The sequence below is a fragment of the Leptosomus discolor genome, chromosome 6, assembly GCF_034619465.1.
Source record: "Leptosomus discolor isolate bLepDis1 chromosome 6, bLepDis1.hap2, whole genome shotgun sequence".
Lineage (NCBI taxonomy): Eukaryota > Metazoa > Chordata > Aves > Leptosomiformes > Leptosomidae > Leptosomus > Leptosomus discolor.
Genome location: NC_141396.1, coordinates 3298631 through 3317385, shown reverse-complemented (window position 1 = coordinate 3317385; position 18755 = coordinate 3298631). Strand labels below are relative to the sequence as shown.

Sequence of the window (18755 nt, the reverse complement as noted above, 5' to 3'; positions counted from 1 at the left end):
GTGTTGCTTTTAAATATAGTATGCATGCAGCAAATTAATGAAGTGACTGAGAAATCATTCTTTAATATTAGTGGTGGGAATTCAAGGTTTCGAAAGGCACTGTAGGTTTTCTGTGTGTGGAGCTGACAGTGGAAGACAGTTCATTACCGAACTGCATAAAATCGACACAGAGTGCTGGAAGACAGGGAAGTACAACAAAAAAATTAATTGAATGTGTTGCTATGAAGAAGCAAAACATTATAAATGGAGTGAGGGCCTTCCTTTAGAAAGTGGGCTTGTGACTTTTTGAGTTTTGTTACAAGGGGAAATACGAATGGACATGGCCAAAGTTTTACAATTTTTTTTTACAAACTCCCTTACAAAACAGTTGAGAATGGCAACAAAAATCCTGGAAGCGGTGTTGTCTTGCCTGTGCTAATAGCAGTGTTTCCTCTATCCAGCTCTCTACAACTACGACGCCAGGGGCCCAGATGAGCTTTCCTTACAGATAGGCGACACCGTGCACATACTAGAAACATATGAAGGTAAGCTGGCGAGAGCTGCATTTAAAAACATGTTTTTTTTGCAATTGCATTATTTTTTCTGTTTGTGACCTTATCTTCTGGTGTTACCCGGTGATGAATGAATTAATTTCTTGCTAAAGGACAAAGCACATTATTTCTAATGAACACAGAATTAACCAATGCGAGATGTGAATGAAGACACGTGAGGTTGATGCCCGGTGAGTAACCATTTCCAGTTCCATGGAAGATGGATGTTCTCACAGCTTTATTTGTAGGGATCAATTGTAGCATCTACCCTACATTAGAGAAATGATAGATGCTTTTTGGACACCCTTGGGTAATGCAAACGAGCCTACTGCTAAAAGAAGTTGAATCTGAATTTGAAAGTCACCTGGGTCCTAAATTATTTATGTCTCTCTTACAAGGTGGGTGCATGTGTTACAGTGCTGTGGACTGATTTCAGGCTGTTCAGATGCTTTGCCTGTTTTGATACGAAGCTGTAGAAGCGTTACCCGTACCAAAATCTTTCCTCCTGGATCCATGTAAAAGGGAATTTGAATGCTGAGTTTGATAATCAACAGAATGTGAAAATTGTCATAACACTTTCCAGCTCTTGCTTGATCCAGTACTGAGCCAAGCAAAATATAGCTCTTTCATTATGTCCTGGACTTGAAATTTTGTGGCATGCTGCAGTTTGGAAAGGTATACATATAACTAAATGGTTATATTTAAATATATTATATTTATATTTATATTATTATAGAAAATATTATACTCCTTTTTGTCATGTGGAAATGTGATTTACTTTAATATATTGATTTAATTTGTTTGTTTCTCTAGACATTGATCTTTTGGTACTGATAAATTTGGTTTAGATATTGGCTTAATAGGATTTTTTTATTGTTACATTTACTGAAGCAAGCAATGCTATTTCAACAAAAGTAACAAGCTCTACTCATCACTGTGCAAATGAATTTTCTCATTGTTCCTAGGCTGGAGTTTTCTTGCAGAGTTCAGCTTGCGGCTGCAATGCCAAGTTTGACTCTAAGCAAAGGAATATTTCCGTTATCTGACGTTATATGCTTTAATAAAAATCTAATAATGCAAAAATTTAAAATGCAAATAGAATGATTTAAATATTGTGCAGCTTTGTACTTTTATATATAAATAGATGTATTTAATGAATGTGGGAGAAACTCTTGAATCCTGTATCGGGTATCTGAAACCATATCAAATGATGACTGCTGCCAACTAAGTGGGACAGTGGAGATGACTCATTTTTCCCCTAGACTTGAATAATAGAAAGACCTTCACGCTCTCATGGTTGTTAGGCTTCAAGCACATGGGATGAGTTCATGTTAAAAGAAATGCAAATAAGTTAATGTTCTTCCAAACATTTTATACAATGATTACTCATTACGTACCTGCTGTGATGGGAAATTAGATGCCATAATTCTCATCTCTCTTGTTCACAGAGCTGCCCTTATTAGGTAATTATTTGAGCTTTTTGATCTCCCAAGTTCCTCTACACAAAATTTGTGTAGATTGTGCCCCAGGAGGTTTCGTACCATATGCACTAACCTCCAGGTGTGCGCCTGGGAACCTCCCTGCCATCGGTCCTGTCCGTGCTAGGTGCGGTGGGATGGGCCAACCTGAAGAAAAGCCCCCTGATAATAGGAGCCTGTGGCAGAAAAGTCGTTACAGAGTCAGTAATGCCTTTTTGCTGAGGATTTGTGATTCTGCTTCTCAAAGGTCAACCCCTTTTCCCTGCCTTTGAGGGTGGGGAAAAAAATTGGCTTCTGTCCTTGATACCTGCTGTGTTATGCATTCTGCTCCTGGCATCCTAATGTAGAATTTAAGAATAGTTTTCTGCAAGAATCCTTAAGCTAGGCGTAGTTTTGAAGACTTACGTGTGTCCATGGGCTTTGAAGTGGTAGATTGTAGTTGTTTGGTTTTGGTTTGTTTTTTTTTAAATTTCTTCTGAATCTGCTTTGTTGTCAAGAAAAGCTTATGGTAAATCCTTGCTCAATAGGTCTTCTCTCTGCAGATGAAAGAGGCTGAGAAGCTGAGAGGGCTTGGTCTCATATGCATAGCCTAGAAGCCCTGTTTTGAGGACAAGCAGGTTTCTATAGGGTATCATGTTGCTACCATGTGCTGGAATGGATTGCTAAGACGGACTTTGCTTATGCGTTTAAAGTATTATTTATTTTTTTACCTATAGTCAGAACTTCTTCTGGAATTTTTTATTACTATGACATTTGAATCTTCTAAATTTTAATCAAAGGAAACTTTTTTTCCCTCTCTGAAATGCAGGAGAAAGTTTGTACAAGTAATTCAATATGCAGATCCTGTAAAGTTGCAGGCTTGTTGAAAACAGCCTGTATAGTTTTATGGGAGTTATGAGATTGGAAAAGCATGTGCATATTTCACTGTTAAATCTTAAAGGTTCTGTTCTTCCAGGAAGCAAAGCAAAGACGAAGCTACTTTCTGGAGTAATTGATGTTGAAAGCCAAATTACTATTTTTCTTTCAGGTAGAAATGTAGACAGTTTTATGTTTCAGTTAGAAAAACTTCTTCTCACTCCTTCTCACGTGAGCCTTACAGGAAAAGCCAAACAGCACAGCGGTAGGACTTGATAAATATCCTTCATCTTGCAGGAGAGAAGGATTGCATTTCATAGCAGACATCCCAAAACAAATATTTGCCACATTTTGAATTAGGACTTGCCAGATCTTTGTCTTAATTGTGTTTATTTGCATTATTTGGTGGAATGGGCAAAGGGAACATACAATCAATGAATGTGGCTTACTAAGGTGAGTAGCTATTAAATATAACAGTGAGCCAGCCTCAAAACCAAACTTCCATGTTTGCAGAGCAAATTTCTAGTGCTGCTGTGGGAAGGGAGTTTGGGTTCCCAAATAAGTATTTTCAAATAAGTTATTCCTGATACCGTGGGAACATTTAGTTGTTAGTTGCAGAGTGGTTTGGTTTTTTATTATTTTTTTTTAAATGCAGCAGATACCTTACCTGGGTTACTGTGGAGTGAATAGGTGCATCATTCAAGAGAAACAATGGCTGTCTTTTGCAGCTTTAACAGAGACACAAATATTTAATTGGTTCCTTGTCTACATCTAGCCAGTATCTGGAGCTAAACTGGGACAGTTGCTCTGTCACCTGATGACCCTTCACCAGCCAGGGAGGGGAATTGGGAAAAGAAGAGCAGCCCCACGGGGTGGAAGTGAAACAGATTTAATGAAACAACAGCAATACCAACAAAGGTGTACGGAGTTCTGCTGAGCCAAACGGGCATGCAGCAGTCAGTCGACAGGAGAGCAGGCCTTGGGAGCAGGGAGAAGCCAGAGGAGGAGCAGGAGGAACCCCACAGGAGCTCCCCTTCCTCAGCCAACCTTCCCCCTTTATAACGCCCATGACATGATGGGATGGGCTACCCCTGTAGCTCACTCAGGTCAGCTGCCCTGGCTGACTGGAACTGCTAACGGCCTGCCAGCATGGCTGGGCTGGGATCCTGTCCCAGCCAAACCAGGACATCCCTTTTCTTAGTTGGGCGTTTACACGGCTGCGTATTTCCAGCTGCTACAGAATCACAGAAAGGTTTGGGTTGGAAGGGACCTTAAAGACCATCCAGTTCCAACCCCCCTGCCATGGGCAGGGACACCTCCCACCAGACCAGGTTGCTCCCGGCCCCATCCAGCCTGGCCTTGAGCACTGCCAGGGAGGGGGCAGCCACAGCTTCTCTGGGAAACCTGTGCCAGTGCCTCACCAATCTCACAGGGAAGAACTTCTTCATCTTCTTACATGTCTGTGCACAGATTTCAGCCAGCGGAGTGAGCGCTAGCAGAAATACTTTGCCTTTTTTGCCTGAAACCGTTCATGGTTGTTGCAGCAACAGTTTTTGTTGATATTCCTCTGAAAGTGATGGAAATGCGAGATATGAGACCATTGTAGCCTCTGTAGGGAAGGGAATTATGATGGTGGTAGACTCCAGATTAAAGAAGATAGCAGTAACCATCGCCAAGTGATCGTGGGGGATGGGCTTCTGATGCAGTGTGAAGACGAGAATCATTTTACCTTTTTGCTGCTGGAGACCAGACTGAAGAATCCTTCGTGCTTGAGACTTTCATTTCTATTCCCAGTCCCAGAGTGTAGATGATGACTTTATCAGCATGTGTTTCCTTGAACTTTCTTCCTGCCCTAGTTGTTATCAGGAGTGGGACTGTAGGTTTTTTTCCACATCTGCTTTGTGATTCCCCCATCCTCACCTGTGCTGCTGTCTGGAGAGGGATGCTTTGCTGTACAAAACCCCTGTTTGCAGGGCTAGAGGGGGTGGTGTTGCACCCAGGCTCAGTCTTCCAAACGCTGCGGAGGGCAGCTCTGGTCACCTGGGGGGGCTCCCTGGGGTGCTGAGCGGGATGGAGCGAGCGAGCCGTGGCGCAGGCACGCTGAAATACAAACTAGCCCCAGCGCAAGCGTGCGAGCAAGCTAGCCCTGCGTTGGGGGCAGCCTGCACAGAAGATCTCATCTGCTTTCCCTGGCACGGTGTCTTCCATGAGGGAAACCGACTGTAGTTTGTAGGGTTGTGTTTTTGCGTCGGTTATCCGGTCACGCTGAAGCGGGATGGCTGGAGAAACGCTAAAAGCTGTAATGGTGATTGCTTGCAGATGTATCGTGAGCTGGTGGCACCATAAATGAGGCAGTTTTCCACTGGCCACCTGCCTAGGAGTGTGGCACAGGCTCAATAACCACGCGGCATCGGGGCTGCCGCGGGGTGGGTGTTTGCTGCCTCGTGCTGAATTAGGGCTGGAGGACTCCTTGCTTTTCTGTGGCAGTGTGTGAGTCGTAAATCTCAAAGTATTCTTGTTTTCTGCTGAGATGACAAATGGCTGATCTACGTTGGGAAATTGGCATTTGTAGAACTTAAATAGGTTTTAAAATCGAGCTTGTCAAACGGTACATTTTTGTGGAGTTAATGCTCTTTAAGTTGGTTTTATGTTGGTAAATTAGTAAATAAAATCAAATGAGTGACAATTAAACACATCGTGTAAAAGGCCAGCTCTGCCGTGTAGTCTTCTCCATCAGTTTGATTATCGTCACTCTGATTTTTATAGCTTCCAAGTAGACTTGTTTTAGCTGGGATATTAATCCTGTGGAGAATCTAAATTCAGGTGGAGTGTGCCTGTGTGTGTTGGCGGGGGTGAAGCATGATCAGAAACCATGTTAAGGTGCTGTTGAGCTGAGAAGGAACAGCTGGTAGGTGACTTTAATGAACTTTTTAATGCTTATTCCCTTTTCCCCTCCTAGGTTGGTACAGAGGTTATACGCTACGAAAAAAATCCAAGAAGGTAAGTGTTGCCAGAGTGGAGTGTTCATTTTTCTCTTGGATGGAGATGTATGACGGCATCGGGTGTGTTGTTACAGCGGAGATCTCAGGCATGTATTACAGTGCTGCATGGGAGCAGCTCACCGTGTGCCCACTGCTCTCTAATAACTGCTGGTGTGCAGCCTCATCCTCTGGTAAATGTGAATTTTTCAAGTTAATCCAACTTATTTTAGCAAGGCCTGAAAGCTGAGTTGCAGATCTGTTTTCTGCAGTTAAGGGTATATGTGCAGTCACTGTAGATGCCTTGATGTGCGTCAGCTTGTTTTCTGCAGTAACTGGTGTGTCAGAGCCTGCGCCTCGGTAAAGAGTTCAGAACTTTATGTTCTAGTTGATCCGTTTAGAGAGGCTGACTCTGCTTCACTCTCTGTTCAGTAGCGTATTACTCGTAAAATGCAATTGCATCTTGGAAAGCAACACGGAGCTCTGCGTTGTGATTTTCAGTCGTTCTCTGCAAGAGGGGGAGTAATCTTCTGCAGGGTGGTTTTGCCTGGTTGTTAGACTTTCAGTGTGCTTAAAGGGCTGCTGTTTATAGCAGCCTTTCTGGAATAAAAAGAAAGGAAACGACACAAATACTGGTTGTAACATTGTGGTTTATTTTTTGAGCATTTTACTTTATAGTAGTAATTAACCAGAATTAAGCAACTTCTGGTTTTGCTTCTTTTTTCGCTTAAAATAAATCACTTAAAATGCAATGTTTGCCTACAGAGGTGCATTTTGTGTTGCGTCTGCATGTCTACAAGTACAGAGCTGGGTTGTGTGGTTCATCCCACCCATTTCCGAACGAGCCCTATTCGCTTTTGTGTTCTATTTTGATGTTTTCTGTTTTTGGAAATACACCGAATTTCTTACGAACCGTATTTCACGAACGTGCCTTGTACAGCCTAAGAAGCAATTACACGTTCTTCTGGCTGAAATTAATTCCACGCGTTGCTGCATTTGTCTGACTGCTGCTAGATGTAGTGATTTGAAAAAATTTTTTAAAAATTTTTTTACTGGGAGAACAAGACACCCCCCCACCCCCTCCACCCCCCAGTTTCCATAGATTTCTGAGAATTTCATTTTTTGCATTCCCAGATGATAAGAATTTCCCAGGTGAGTCCCACACCTGCCACACCGCTGAGGTGGAGGAACTTGCTTTGTCTACTTGACTTGAATTATTTTTTAATATGAGCTTACGCTATTTTGAAACTATTATTGTATTTCTGGAGTCTCAAGATGAATTTAGATCTTTTTTATTTTCAGAAAAGCAGTACTGGTCTTTGGCAGTACTGCCTGTTGAAGAGGTTTTTGGCCTTGTAGCACTGTTGTAGGTTGGTGATGGAAGACACTACGTTATATATAGTCTCTGCTATGGGTTGCAAAGCAGGATACCTGCGTTCTGTGCGTGGCACATGCCTGGCTGTCTCCCAGAAGGGCAGCCTGGTATACTGCCTGTTCGCACACTGTGTTTATTTTAACTGGAAACACTGGAGAAAACACTGTGGGAACAGAAGCAACATCTTACAGCAGGGTAAGAAAGCGTGGTTAGGCGTGAGGAAAAGCAAGCAGTGGACCTGGATTACGGGCAAAATGTCATTTTGGAGTAGAACTATTTACAATCATCTGTCTTCTGTGCTTTCAAGAGCAAGTCTGTTTTAATTTGCATCTGTATATAATCATCCAGGGACCTGGAGAATTGTGGCAAACTGTATCTTGAATTTGGGGAGGAAATACTGCTTTCTAGGACCACTTGTGACAGGGCATCACTGCTGTTTTCTTTGATGTTGTGAAGAGAAGTTTAAAAACACCGAGTCTGTATTTGCTAAGGTTACAGTAACACCTTATTGAAAAGACATGCTGTACAAAATGTAAATGTACATTAAAAAGAAAACAGAACACTGTAACACAACTACTCTGATGCTTATGTGAATGGCTCTGCAGACCCGGCAATGTGTCTTGGCATATTTTTAGGTAATAAATAAAATGTTATATGCAACTGATTATTTAAAACATTTTTTTTTTCCTCTCTCTCCTTCTCAAAGGGCATTTTTCCTGCCTCATATATTCATCTTAAGGAAGCAATAGTTGAAGGCAAAGGGTAAGTTTGATTAGAAAATAATGAAAATCCATTTTCCTATTTGTATCTACGTAATTTTTGTGTATTATCAGATAACTTTCACTCGTTTCTAGTTAGTTAAGGAGCTGATGACAAAAATGTGTGTGTTTCTTTTTAAAAGTATTTTAAATTGGTAACTCACCTCAAGTTCAAGGGTGCTGTCATCAGCAGTGCTTCTGGCTAGTGCTGTCCTTAGCTGCATCGTCATATGGTTGAGCTAAAGCATAACTTTCTCTGTATTAATGTAAATGTTTCAGAAGAATTAATAATTAGCCTTTTTAAAAATATCTTTTATTACTATCTCGACCAATAATTACCTAGATTACCTTCCTCTGCTCCCTGCCCCCTGCTTTCATTCCAATTTCATTTTGTGATTTTCCTGCTCCCTTCCCTGATGTGTGCAACACTAAATGGTTTGGCCTGGTTTTTGTTATTTAACATCTGTTAAAGTTCAGGTCTTTATACATCAAATCAGCTTTGCTGGACATGCATGTGAAAGTTCCTAACACTGGCACAAAAGTTGAGTTAAAAAACAGGAAAAAACCTCAACCAAATCCCAGGGAAGAAAAAAAAAAAAAAAGTGGAGTGAAATTAATAAATAATTAGCCAAGTATGAAATGGAGTGAAACAGGATTAAAGTATTTTATTTCTTTGTGCCTGATTTATTTTTATACACTGTTAAATATGTAAATGATAAAACTACTAATCATGAGATTGCTGCATAATGACATCGTTCTCGCTGATTACAAAACTGCCTTTAAGTACCCTACTTCTGAAATATTAAAAGATCTAGGTGTTGTTTCTTACTGCCATGGCACAATTTTGAAACAAGTCATACAGAAACTTAACGGTAATGACTCACATGCTTAATTTTTCTTTGCCAGACCAATATTTTGAAAAACAATTACGTATTAGTATCATGGCATTGTAGGTTGTGCATCATCTTGGTTGCTTCTTCTTAAATCACTGTCTCAGTAACAAATGGTATGGTGAGGTATGTATCAAAATCCTTATCTTCTGAGTGTAGAAGTAAGGGGAGTGGAGGGGGAAAAAAGCGTGAGCTCAGCAGCATCGTCTCAGCCCACCAAGCTGTGGCCGTACTGGTGTACACTGCTTCTCCCGTATCTTTGTTAACTTATTTATAGTAAGTGATGTTATTTTCAATCCTGTCGTTATTGAATTGTCTTTGGAAATGAAGAGTTCCTTCTTAGGAATGATTCTACCCAAAAGTACTGCTTAATTCAAACTTTTTTTCTCTTCCTCTTAAGACAACACGAAACAGTCATACCCAACGAGCTCCCCTTGATCCAGGAGGTTACCACAACGCTGCGGGAATGGTCTATAATATGGCGGCAGTTATACGTGGTGAGTATCAACGTAGGAGAACATTTACAATAGTACATGGTTTGTGAAAAGAGTGGTGCTGTGAAAGGTAGAGGAGAAGTATGAAGGAGCTATCGATGAAATTCTGTGTCCGTTACGGTTTCTGAAGCCTACCTTTAATGCTGAAAAGCCATTTAGCATCTTCTGTGTTAAGGCACGAACCTCAATACTGTTTCTTTTGAGTGTTTTCTCAAATACTGTTTCATTCTTGTGCAGAATCACGTTTTTACAGGGTCACCTTGATCTAGCAACAAGTTGTTGAGCAACTATGACCCTTTTTTCATGGGGTGCTGTTATACAGAATGGACTGGATTTTTAAGATCTATATTAGATTTTTCCAAATCTGTAGAAAATTGTGTTAAAGAAAAGAGGAAAACGGTTTTGAGGGCAGTTCTTAAGGCTGTTGACCTGTGTTATGAAAAAAACCTGACTATTTGGTGTCAGATTTGAGGGTTTAAATTTAAACCTTTGAAAAATCATCAGCGTATGCCTTTTACCTTTCAGTATTCTTGAACTTGGAGTTGATTGTTCCCAATTTACACTGAGTTTAATTTTTAGTTTTCGTATGTAGAAGTTGCAAGCACATAAGAATATATTCTTAGAAATACTTCTTAATAGGCGTTTGCCTTGGTAGTCTCTCAGATGGGACATTGGAAAGATACAACAGCCATGAAACCACACAGATGAAAAGTGCTTGTAAGGAAGGTCTAAATAGTGTCCAAATGTACGCTTAAGAATGCAGTCAGGTGTAAAGCAAGAGCGTGCTGCAGGAGGCCAGGTATCCTAGATCAGACTTCTCGTGCTCTCATTGTGTAAGGTCACTGTAACAAGATAGGGGCAACGTGGAAGTCTTATATTTAAAGTAGGGTTTAATGCAGTCTCTGTTTCTTATAAATATGTTCGAAATCTTCCATCGTAAAAGTGCAAGCTGTGTAATGAAGACACTAACTGGAAATGAAGATGTTTGTGTTGACTGATGTGGTTTTTAATCACCACCATGAAAATAAAGATTAAAAATTTAGTATGCTGGAAGTGATGTAGTGTTGCAGTAGATGAGATGAAGGATAATATTTTATATGAAGAGAAACAGATTATACATTAAAGAGAGAGCTTTAATGTGATGTAATACTAGAGAGGTCATGTGTTGAGAAGCAAGGAAGACGTAGACAGGCAGAAGCAAGCCTGGAGGAGCAGAATTTAGAGAGGGCACTGAGTACAGGTTTACCCTTGGTTCCACTGGTAGGTGCTTCTGAGAACAGTGAGGATTATATTTTGACCCTCATGTCTTGTTTTGGGGATTACCCTGAGTATGAAATCACAGAATCACAGAATGGTGGGGGTTGGAAGGGACCTCTGAGATCAAAGCACCCACCACCAAAGCAGGGTCACCTCCAGCAGGTTACACAGGACGGCGTCCAGGCGGGTTTTGAGTATCTCCAGAGAAGGAGACTCCACCACCTCCCTGGGCAGCCTGTTCCAGTGCTCTGCTACCCTCAGTGCAAAGAAGTTTTTCCTCATGGTCAGGTGGAACTTTCTGTGCTCCACTTTGTGCCTGTTGCCACTTGTCCTGTGGCTGGGCACCACTGAGAAGAGCCTGGCCCCGTCGCACAAGACTTGGTTGCAGTGTACATATAGTAAGAAAGGAGGAGCAAGAGACGTTGTTAGATGTTTTCTTACCAAAACTTGTGATTTTTGTAGCAGTACCTTTTAGGAAATGATAAAATTCTTCTGGTGCGGGAATCGCTTGTTCTAACCATTCCTTAACATCTCATTTGTCATGCATTTGCTTCATGAAGACATAAGAACAGCTGAAGAGGACCGCAGTGCTTTGCTGATAACTTTGAGTTCAAGAGCAGGCAAGGTGTGATGCCACCACTGGCCTCAATTCGGTAGTGGAAGGGGTTCCAGTCCCTGTTACAGCTTTTGTCTGAGTGGGTAGATCACTTAATGAGTTTGTTTATGGTTTGTATCTCAAGGATATCTGGTAGATTATTTGCATGTGGTCAGCTGCCAAAAAGAGCATTGGTGCACTGGGGTTGCCTTGTCAAGGGAGGTTTGGTTTACTGGAGGTAGCTGGTTTCAAGCTGGTCACTCTGCAGACTAGAGGGATATTCCGTGTTGTCCAAATCTTGCATGTCAGAAGTCATTAAATGTCCACACTTATGCCATTATTCAGTTTGTAATTTGTGTTTGAATATTGAATAAGTATTCAGTTTTGATTTGCAGATAGCAGAGGACGTGGTGTGTCCTTCATCTCACTAGTTTACGATTGCCTGCAGCGTCGAAAATCATGAACCTCTTTCCCATTTGGATTTGTCTGTATTTAGCTTCCAGCCATATGTGCCTGTTGTGTCTTTCTCTGCTACGTTAAAGAGCTTTTAATAACGGGTATTTTCTCTCTGTGAAGGTTCTTACACTATAATCAAGTCAGCTTTTTGATAATCTGAACAGACTGAAGTCTTTAAGTTTCACAGTTAGATATTTTTTTCCCTGAGTCTTTGAATCATTATATTCTTTTCCTGCGCCTTCTGCGGTTTTTTGTTGCCTTTTATATATAGCGGAGAATTTTATTTTAATTATTGAATTATTCCAGTTGTTCTCAGTCAGATAAGGCCTAGGTGTAGTCTGAATGAAAGATAGCTATGCGTAGCCTCAATAATTCGTTGAAGTAAGGTGTTTAGAAGGATGTATTCTTTTTAAGAGTGTATTGAACTAATGGCTTAGATTTTGTGGGTTATAAAGACAGTAAAAGAGGCTGCTTCTGGGTAAGATCAAAGCATCCAGGGCCTTTGTGTTGTCTTTGTCTCGATGCTACCTTGCACAATAAAAATAGAAAGGCCATGGTTCTGCAACTTCAGTTCTGCATAGTGTTGTTTGTTTGCGTGTTGTTGTGTATATGCACTGTCCACAGTTTAAACCAACATGTCAAATCCTGGTTTGTGGTTAAAGATTTGATCTTTTGTCTCTGAATGCATGTGTCTATGGGGATACGTATAGAAAACGCCCTGGAAAAGAGGTTTCTTCCATTGTAAGTCTGGAACTTTATCTTCCCGTGTCCTAGCTTAGCTGAACGTTGCCAAGGAAAGTTTGTGTGTGCAGCTGGCACTGTTTAATATCCATAGTTCCAGCCTTTATAAACAATTAAGGTATTTAACTTCCCATAAGGTTTCGTGCTTTCCTGGTTTTTCACTTTCCTTCAGATGTTACCTGCGGACTCGTAGGATTTGCACACGGAGGAATTTTAAAGTGTTATTCTGAAGGTTTAGCTGGGGGGTGGGGGGAAGGATCTGTAATGTGTTGCAGATGGGGTATTGCAGAACTTGGGCCTCTTGCTGTTAAAATGCAGCATTTTTAGTCCTGTTCTACTCAGTATAGAGGGTCGTTGAACAAAGTTACTCTGTGAACCAAGAACAGGGTATCTTGGCCTTGCACGCCTGTTCTGAACACAGTATGACCTGGGTTTTGAGTAACAAACACAAGCATTTACACTTATTTAGATACCTAGGCAGCGTGTAAGACTCTTTGTATTCAGCGTTCTGTGCTGTAGAAAGTTGGGCTCCTATTTTAAAGCTATTTGTAGACTCTTACCCTTTTGGATTTGTATTTTATAATTGCAATTTATTATGTGTATTTAAAAGATGCTCAGCAGACTTCAAAACTAACTTCGACCCATCTTTTTCCTCCAAACAGCAAGACAACAGGGAAATGTTTCGCAGCGTACGGCACATGATATATGACCTTATTGAGTGGAGATCTCAAATACTGTCTGGGACCCTACCCCAGGATGAGCTCAAAGAACTGAAGAAGAAAGTGACTGCCAAAATTGATTATGGCAACAGGTTTGTGGAGGCTGTTTTCCAAGTGGTTATGCTTAAAACCAAATCAGCTTGTGTAGCACACGTTAGCTGTCATCCCCTTCTTGCAGGATTCTTTAATTCCTTTATTTATGGAGATGTAATGGTAGGATGTTAACAGTCCTGTTTTAGCAAGATAAAGCATGAAGTCGGTAGAGTGTTTTTAAAGAATGGTACAAATTATAACATGTAAAGTGGGATCCGTATGTAACTCTCTCCCTCGCTTGACAATGGTGTCGATTTGGTACCGGTAGGAAGTTGTAATTTTTAAGGTCAATTGAAAAGTGCAAGCATTGCCTCCATTCAAAATATAATTTAAACTCTACTTGCTTCTGCAGCATAAACAGTTGTCGCCTTCTCAAAACCACCAGCTGCGTGTGCCCTGAAGTCACTTAGCTGTAATGTAATGTTGAGGGATTTGGCTCAGAAGCATCGTTTAGCTCATTGTTCCTCTCTTGTATAGTATCCAGCTTGTACCAGAAGATTAACAGACAGATTTAATAAACGGAAGTGTCTGTTTAACAGAAGAGAATGGAAATTGTGAAGCAGATACTTACCAAAACGCCCCGAAACCGGCAGTATAGGTGGCATATGTTGGGTGTGTTAGTAATTCAGATGTATTAACTCTCCGAACAGTGGTCTGGATTGAAGCAACATTTTTTTTAAGTACAGGTTTTGGGTTATGGGTTGTCTGTACAGTTACGACTTTCCTTTTTGATTGAAAAGGAGAAATCATATCTTACTCTTCAATCAGGAAATTATTTGAAGCCCCGTTTTGAGTCCTGAGAGACAGCGTTGTAGCCCTGCGCACCTGGGGGGTGAAAAAGTTTTCAGCAAACCCGTCTTTAATTCCCTTGTGATGGAAATAACTCATCGGATTTCAGCTATTTGTGTTTTATTCCTTAAGAACTGCCAAGTTTGCCCTATTTCTGTTCGTGCACTTCACCAGCAAAAGCTGCGATTTAAATAAAAAAATAAAACCAATCATCAGTAACTGCATTCAGTCACTAATTTGCATTCATAATCCAAGATATGGACTGTTGTACCTCAGCAGACAATTAACCAGATGTTGTTGATATTATTTGTTTGGCTACTGTATTTTACCATCTGGCTGAGGAGTTGGTTAAAGTTACTCTGAATAACCTCCAGATGCTCAGCGTTCAAATACAATGGAACATCTTGCGCTGTGCTTTATATTCATAATGTTCTGATGGACTAATTAAGTGATCAGAACATTCTCTGTGGAGTACAGGAGGGAAGTGAATTTGAACTTCTGAGTAAATACTCACAACTGAAAGATACCATATGTTTCTAATATAGTCATACATTCGCTTTTGTCTAAAATAAGCACGAACGATGATTTCAATATCCAAAGAGAATGAATTCGTTATGCGTTTTATAAATGTTTTCTGCTCTAATCATATCCTAACTTTTCCTGTTTTGTGAAGTACTGATTTGTAAATAAGATTTTTTTTCTGTAAAGACAGACAACAATTTTACTGCCTGTTGTCAAAATAACCGAGGAAGTAAAAATGGTGCTACGAATCTGATTTTTAATATTTCCCTGAAATTAGGTCAGGTAATTTTGTTGTGAAAACATATTTTTTTGTTCCGTTGCAAAAAACTGTAACTGGGACGCTTAGGGAAAAAAATTTCGATTCTTTTCCAAGCATCATTTGCAAGTTAAAGGATAAAACAAAGACATTAAATCAAAGGAGCGTTTGCGTCTGTTTTATCTGACAGTCTGTGCAAACCTTCTTGTCCTGTTGGTGTGTCGTAGGCCGCGTGATGGGTCTTTCTCTGAATTTCTGAGTTACCTTTTCCTCTGGTCCAGGCAGGTGTCTCCTGCAGAAGGACTCTGCTTTTGTTCAGCCAGGGCTGACAGTGATGAGACAAGCGGTCAGTGGGTGCGTCTCCTGCTGTGGCTGCTGTCCAGGAAGCAGTAGTAGGGAGGAGGAGCAAGATGGTTTTGGCTGCTTTTCTGTTTGGTTTCAATGATGAAACCGTTTTCTCACAAAATTCATCTGGGAGCCTGGTGTTCTTGGGGTGCTTAAGAGAGTTTCGTCCTGACTAGGTCCGGTTACAAAGCAGAGCTTGTTTGTTTCTGAACTTGCGCTCTGCAGCTCGTTTGAGTGACGTTCATCCACCTTTGGATGCGAGCAGTGCAATTAATTGGAGGATTTTGTGCATTGACCCAGCTCAAGGCTTTTGTTTTAACACCTCCAGGTTTCCCTCTTGTCAGGGAGGGGAGAGGAGTGATCCTCTAAGTACATGAAAGATGTCTTCATCTGCCACAGCTCCTGTCCTTCTTTTCAAGCGATCGGGGGTCGTGTCCGAGGGGGACTTACTGTCAGATGAACTGTGAACCTCTGTGTGCTTTATCGGACGCTGCAAGTTTGATTTAAGCTCATTCATCAAACATATTTCAAAACCAAAGTTACAGCAGCTCCATCGCGAGAGGTGGCTGTAGAGTGAGAAGAAGAAAATAGGGACCGTTATGTATTGAAGCGGAGGTGAGGAGGTCAGTCTTGGGGAAGGTGGGTCCAGAAATGCGGGTCAACCTAGACCTGAGGTTTTTTTAATCCTTGGTTCTGCTGCCACCACTGTACTACCATGGAAAAATGTGAAAGGGCTTTCCTAAAGCTGGATTTGATTATGGCAGAAACCTTCCTCTCTGCAGAAGGTAATCATGGACGTTAACACCCTGCTGACAGAAATCTGGCTGCTGCTTTAAGTAAAGGGAAACGACTTACGGTTTCTTGTGTCTCGTAGGTTTTTGCTAAAACACGAACGTGCCTGCTTTGGGGGAGGATGTGGAGTGGCCCGAAATGAGCTGACCAATTTGCACGTGATGTGACTGCAGTGGTTGGTTGTTCAAACTGTCAGATGAATCAGAGGAAGAGACAAAGTCTCTTGCAAATTGAGTTGTTTAAGAAATTACTTCCCCAGCTGTTCTGTAATTTCATTTACATCGGTTCTTTCTGCGCTGTGGGAAAAAGTGACTTCCAGCCAGGGATGGTTATCTCCGGGGTTGGTGACATGTTAAATTGTTTTATCATGTATCAGATGATTTTTTCTCTATCCTATGTCAGGTGTGAGTGACTATAAACACTTGGCAGGTGTTTTTAAAGCATTTGTTTGAGCGCTGTTAATTCACAAGGATATTTTTCTGTTTCTTTAGAATTCTTGATTTAGATCTGGTTGTCAGAGATGAAGATGGCAATATTTTGGACCCAGAGCAGACCAGCACGATTAGCCTTTTCAGAGCACATGAAATTGCTTCCAAGCAAGTCGAAGAGAGGCTGCAGGAGGAAAAAGTGAGACATACTAAGCACTGTGGCTTTTCCTTTTGAAACATAAGATGCTAAACCTATGAGGTGACCATTATTTTTAGTGTTGGTAATGAAGAATTTGATACATTTATGAGGAATTATCAGGCATAGACATTTTGGAAGATCTTATATGTCTTAGGCTATTTAATTGTCTTTTCCATCCTTTTTAAAGGGCTTAGTAGAATTTATGATTAAGCCCTATATCAATAAGTTGGCTACGTTTATAGGTTGGTATCAGAGACGCATATGGAGCCAGTTTGGGTATTGGGTTGTCATGAGAATTTATTTCTGAGAATCAGGTAGAATCCTGTCCTCATCATGTTTGTGTGATTTCTGTACGCCCATCCTGAAAATTTGTTGGTTGGAAATTTGTTGGTTGGAAATTTGTTGGTTGGAAATTTGTTGGTTGGAAATTTGTTGGTTGGAAATTTGTTGGTTGGAAATTTGTTGGTTGAAATACAAGGGGCAAATTTAAAGGCATTCTCAGAGTTGAACAGTCAGCTGCTTTGCAATTCAAGTCCTTATTTTTGAAAGGACGAACATTTCTGTGGTAAGGAGTCCTGCCCGTGTCGGCAGCCGTTCGTGGAGCGTGGTGTTCCTGAGGAGTTGCTCCTCGGTGTGTTGGTGCAACTTGATGAATTACCGCGTCCTGCTGAGTTCTGATGGGCCATACACGCGCTTGCAGCCCGTGCCAAACTCGGTGTGAAAATACCCCAGTTTAAACGGGGTTGAAACTGTTAGATTTTTGCATCCAGTTGTTTCTTTGGCCCTGCCTCGGACGGTTTCCTTTTTGTCCCGTGTGCGTTCCTCCCTGCTGCCTAGGTAAAGTAGTTTGTGGCAAGTTCATGGGAGCTGAAGTCCGTGGGGTGGGTAACCTGTAGAAATGGCACTGTTTTCGGTCTTTCTTGGCACTCTGTACCTGTCAGAAAAACATCAGACAAAGCGAAGAACAAATGTCCTGGTTTTATCAGGTATATTTGAGGCTCTATTTTTTCCTCCCTTTGTTTACCTCGCTTTTGAGAGCTGTCTGAGAGGTTTTAGGAGAGTTTTTATGAATATTCGTTAGGCTAAGTTAAACTTCAGGTTTTTTTCTGTTCTTGAATTACAGTCTCAGAAACAGAACATCGACATCAACAGGCAAGCCAAGTTTGCTGCCACTCCTTCGTTTGCTTTATTTGTAAATTTAAAAAATGTAGTCTGTAAAATAGGAGAAGATGCTGAAGTCCTGATGTCTCTGTATGATCCGCTGGAATCGAAATTTATCAGGTTAGTGTACTCCTGAGCGTACTCCCTGATCTGTGCTTACTCAGTCGTAGGGACAAGATGAGAGGGTTGATGAAAGTCAAATTTCTGTGAAAGCTCTAGGAGAGGGTCGTCTGGGAAGGGACAGCGCAGCAGCACTTTGTCGCCGGCCCAGCATCAAGCAAGTCTCTTCAGCTTGGGTGGGTTTCGGGGCGGCGCCGTCCCTCAGCACGCTGTGCCTGTGGTTCCCCAAGTGCAGAGTTTAAATGAGACGTGAACGTGTGTGCCCTCGCTTAGCAGCAGCCTGGGCACCAGTCTCAGAGTTCGGTTTCTACATCCCCTGCTTCCTTTACAGCAGGAAGTAGGAGAAATTCTTACACTTGCTGAGGAGTTGCTTGCTTTTTGTAAATGATATCCACAAAGGGAGATGCAGCTCCCCACTAGGTAAATACTGATTTGTTTAGGATAAGTAGATCGGGTTTGAAATAGTCTGCTGTAAATTCTGAAGCTGATTTTATCTGCTGAGGTTAAAGGAAGCCATTTAAACAAAAAATATTGTTCTTGCAGTGAAAACTACTTGGTGCGATGGTCAAGCTGTGGACTCCCTAAAGATATAGACAGATTGCATAACCTTCGGGCAGTGTTCACCGTAAGTGCGTGCGCTTGGTTCAGCTGGCAAATTTTAAAGCACTTGGGTCATAGCTTGGGAGTAACCGAGGGATGTCATGGTCTGCGTGGACAGTGTGGCGTTACCCCTGCAGGTAATGATCCTGGGGGAGGCTCACATGAGGTGTTTCTCGTAAGTGACTGCAAAATATTCTCGATGCTGAAAAAACTAAAGTTGCTCTTTGAAGTTTTAGCTTACTAGAAATGATTTGACCTCCTAAGCAGTTATAATTGACGCAGAAGTCAAGATAAGATGTTTAAGTACTGTTACAAAAACTCCTT

At 41.3% G+C, this 18755-nt stretch overlaps 1 protein-coding gene across 1 annotated transcript in view; it reads left to right on the top strand.

Moving 5' to 3' along the window:
* Positions 1–18755, top strand: part of DOCK1 (dedicator of cytokinesis 1) — a 311635-nt gene that overhangs the window by 23403 nt on the left and 269477 nt on the right. The window contains exons 2-9 of the mRNA XM_086466312.1: positions 441–524; positions 5823–5863; positions 7923–7978; positions 9265–9361; positions 13070–13218; positions 16415–16550; positions 17674–17831; positions 18375–18456. Of these exons, the coding sequence (XP_086322438.1) occupies positions 441–524; positions 5823–5863; positions 7923–7978; positions 9265–9361; positions 13070–13218; positions 16415–16550; positions 17674–17831; positions 18375–18456 (803 nt within the window). The remainder of the gene's footprint in view (positions 1–440; positions 525–5822; positions 5864–7922; positions 7979–9264; positions 9362–13069; positions 13219–16414; positions 16551–17673; positions 17832–18374; positions 18457–18755) is intronic.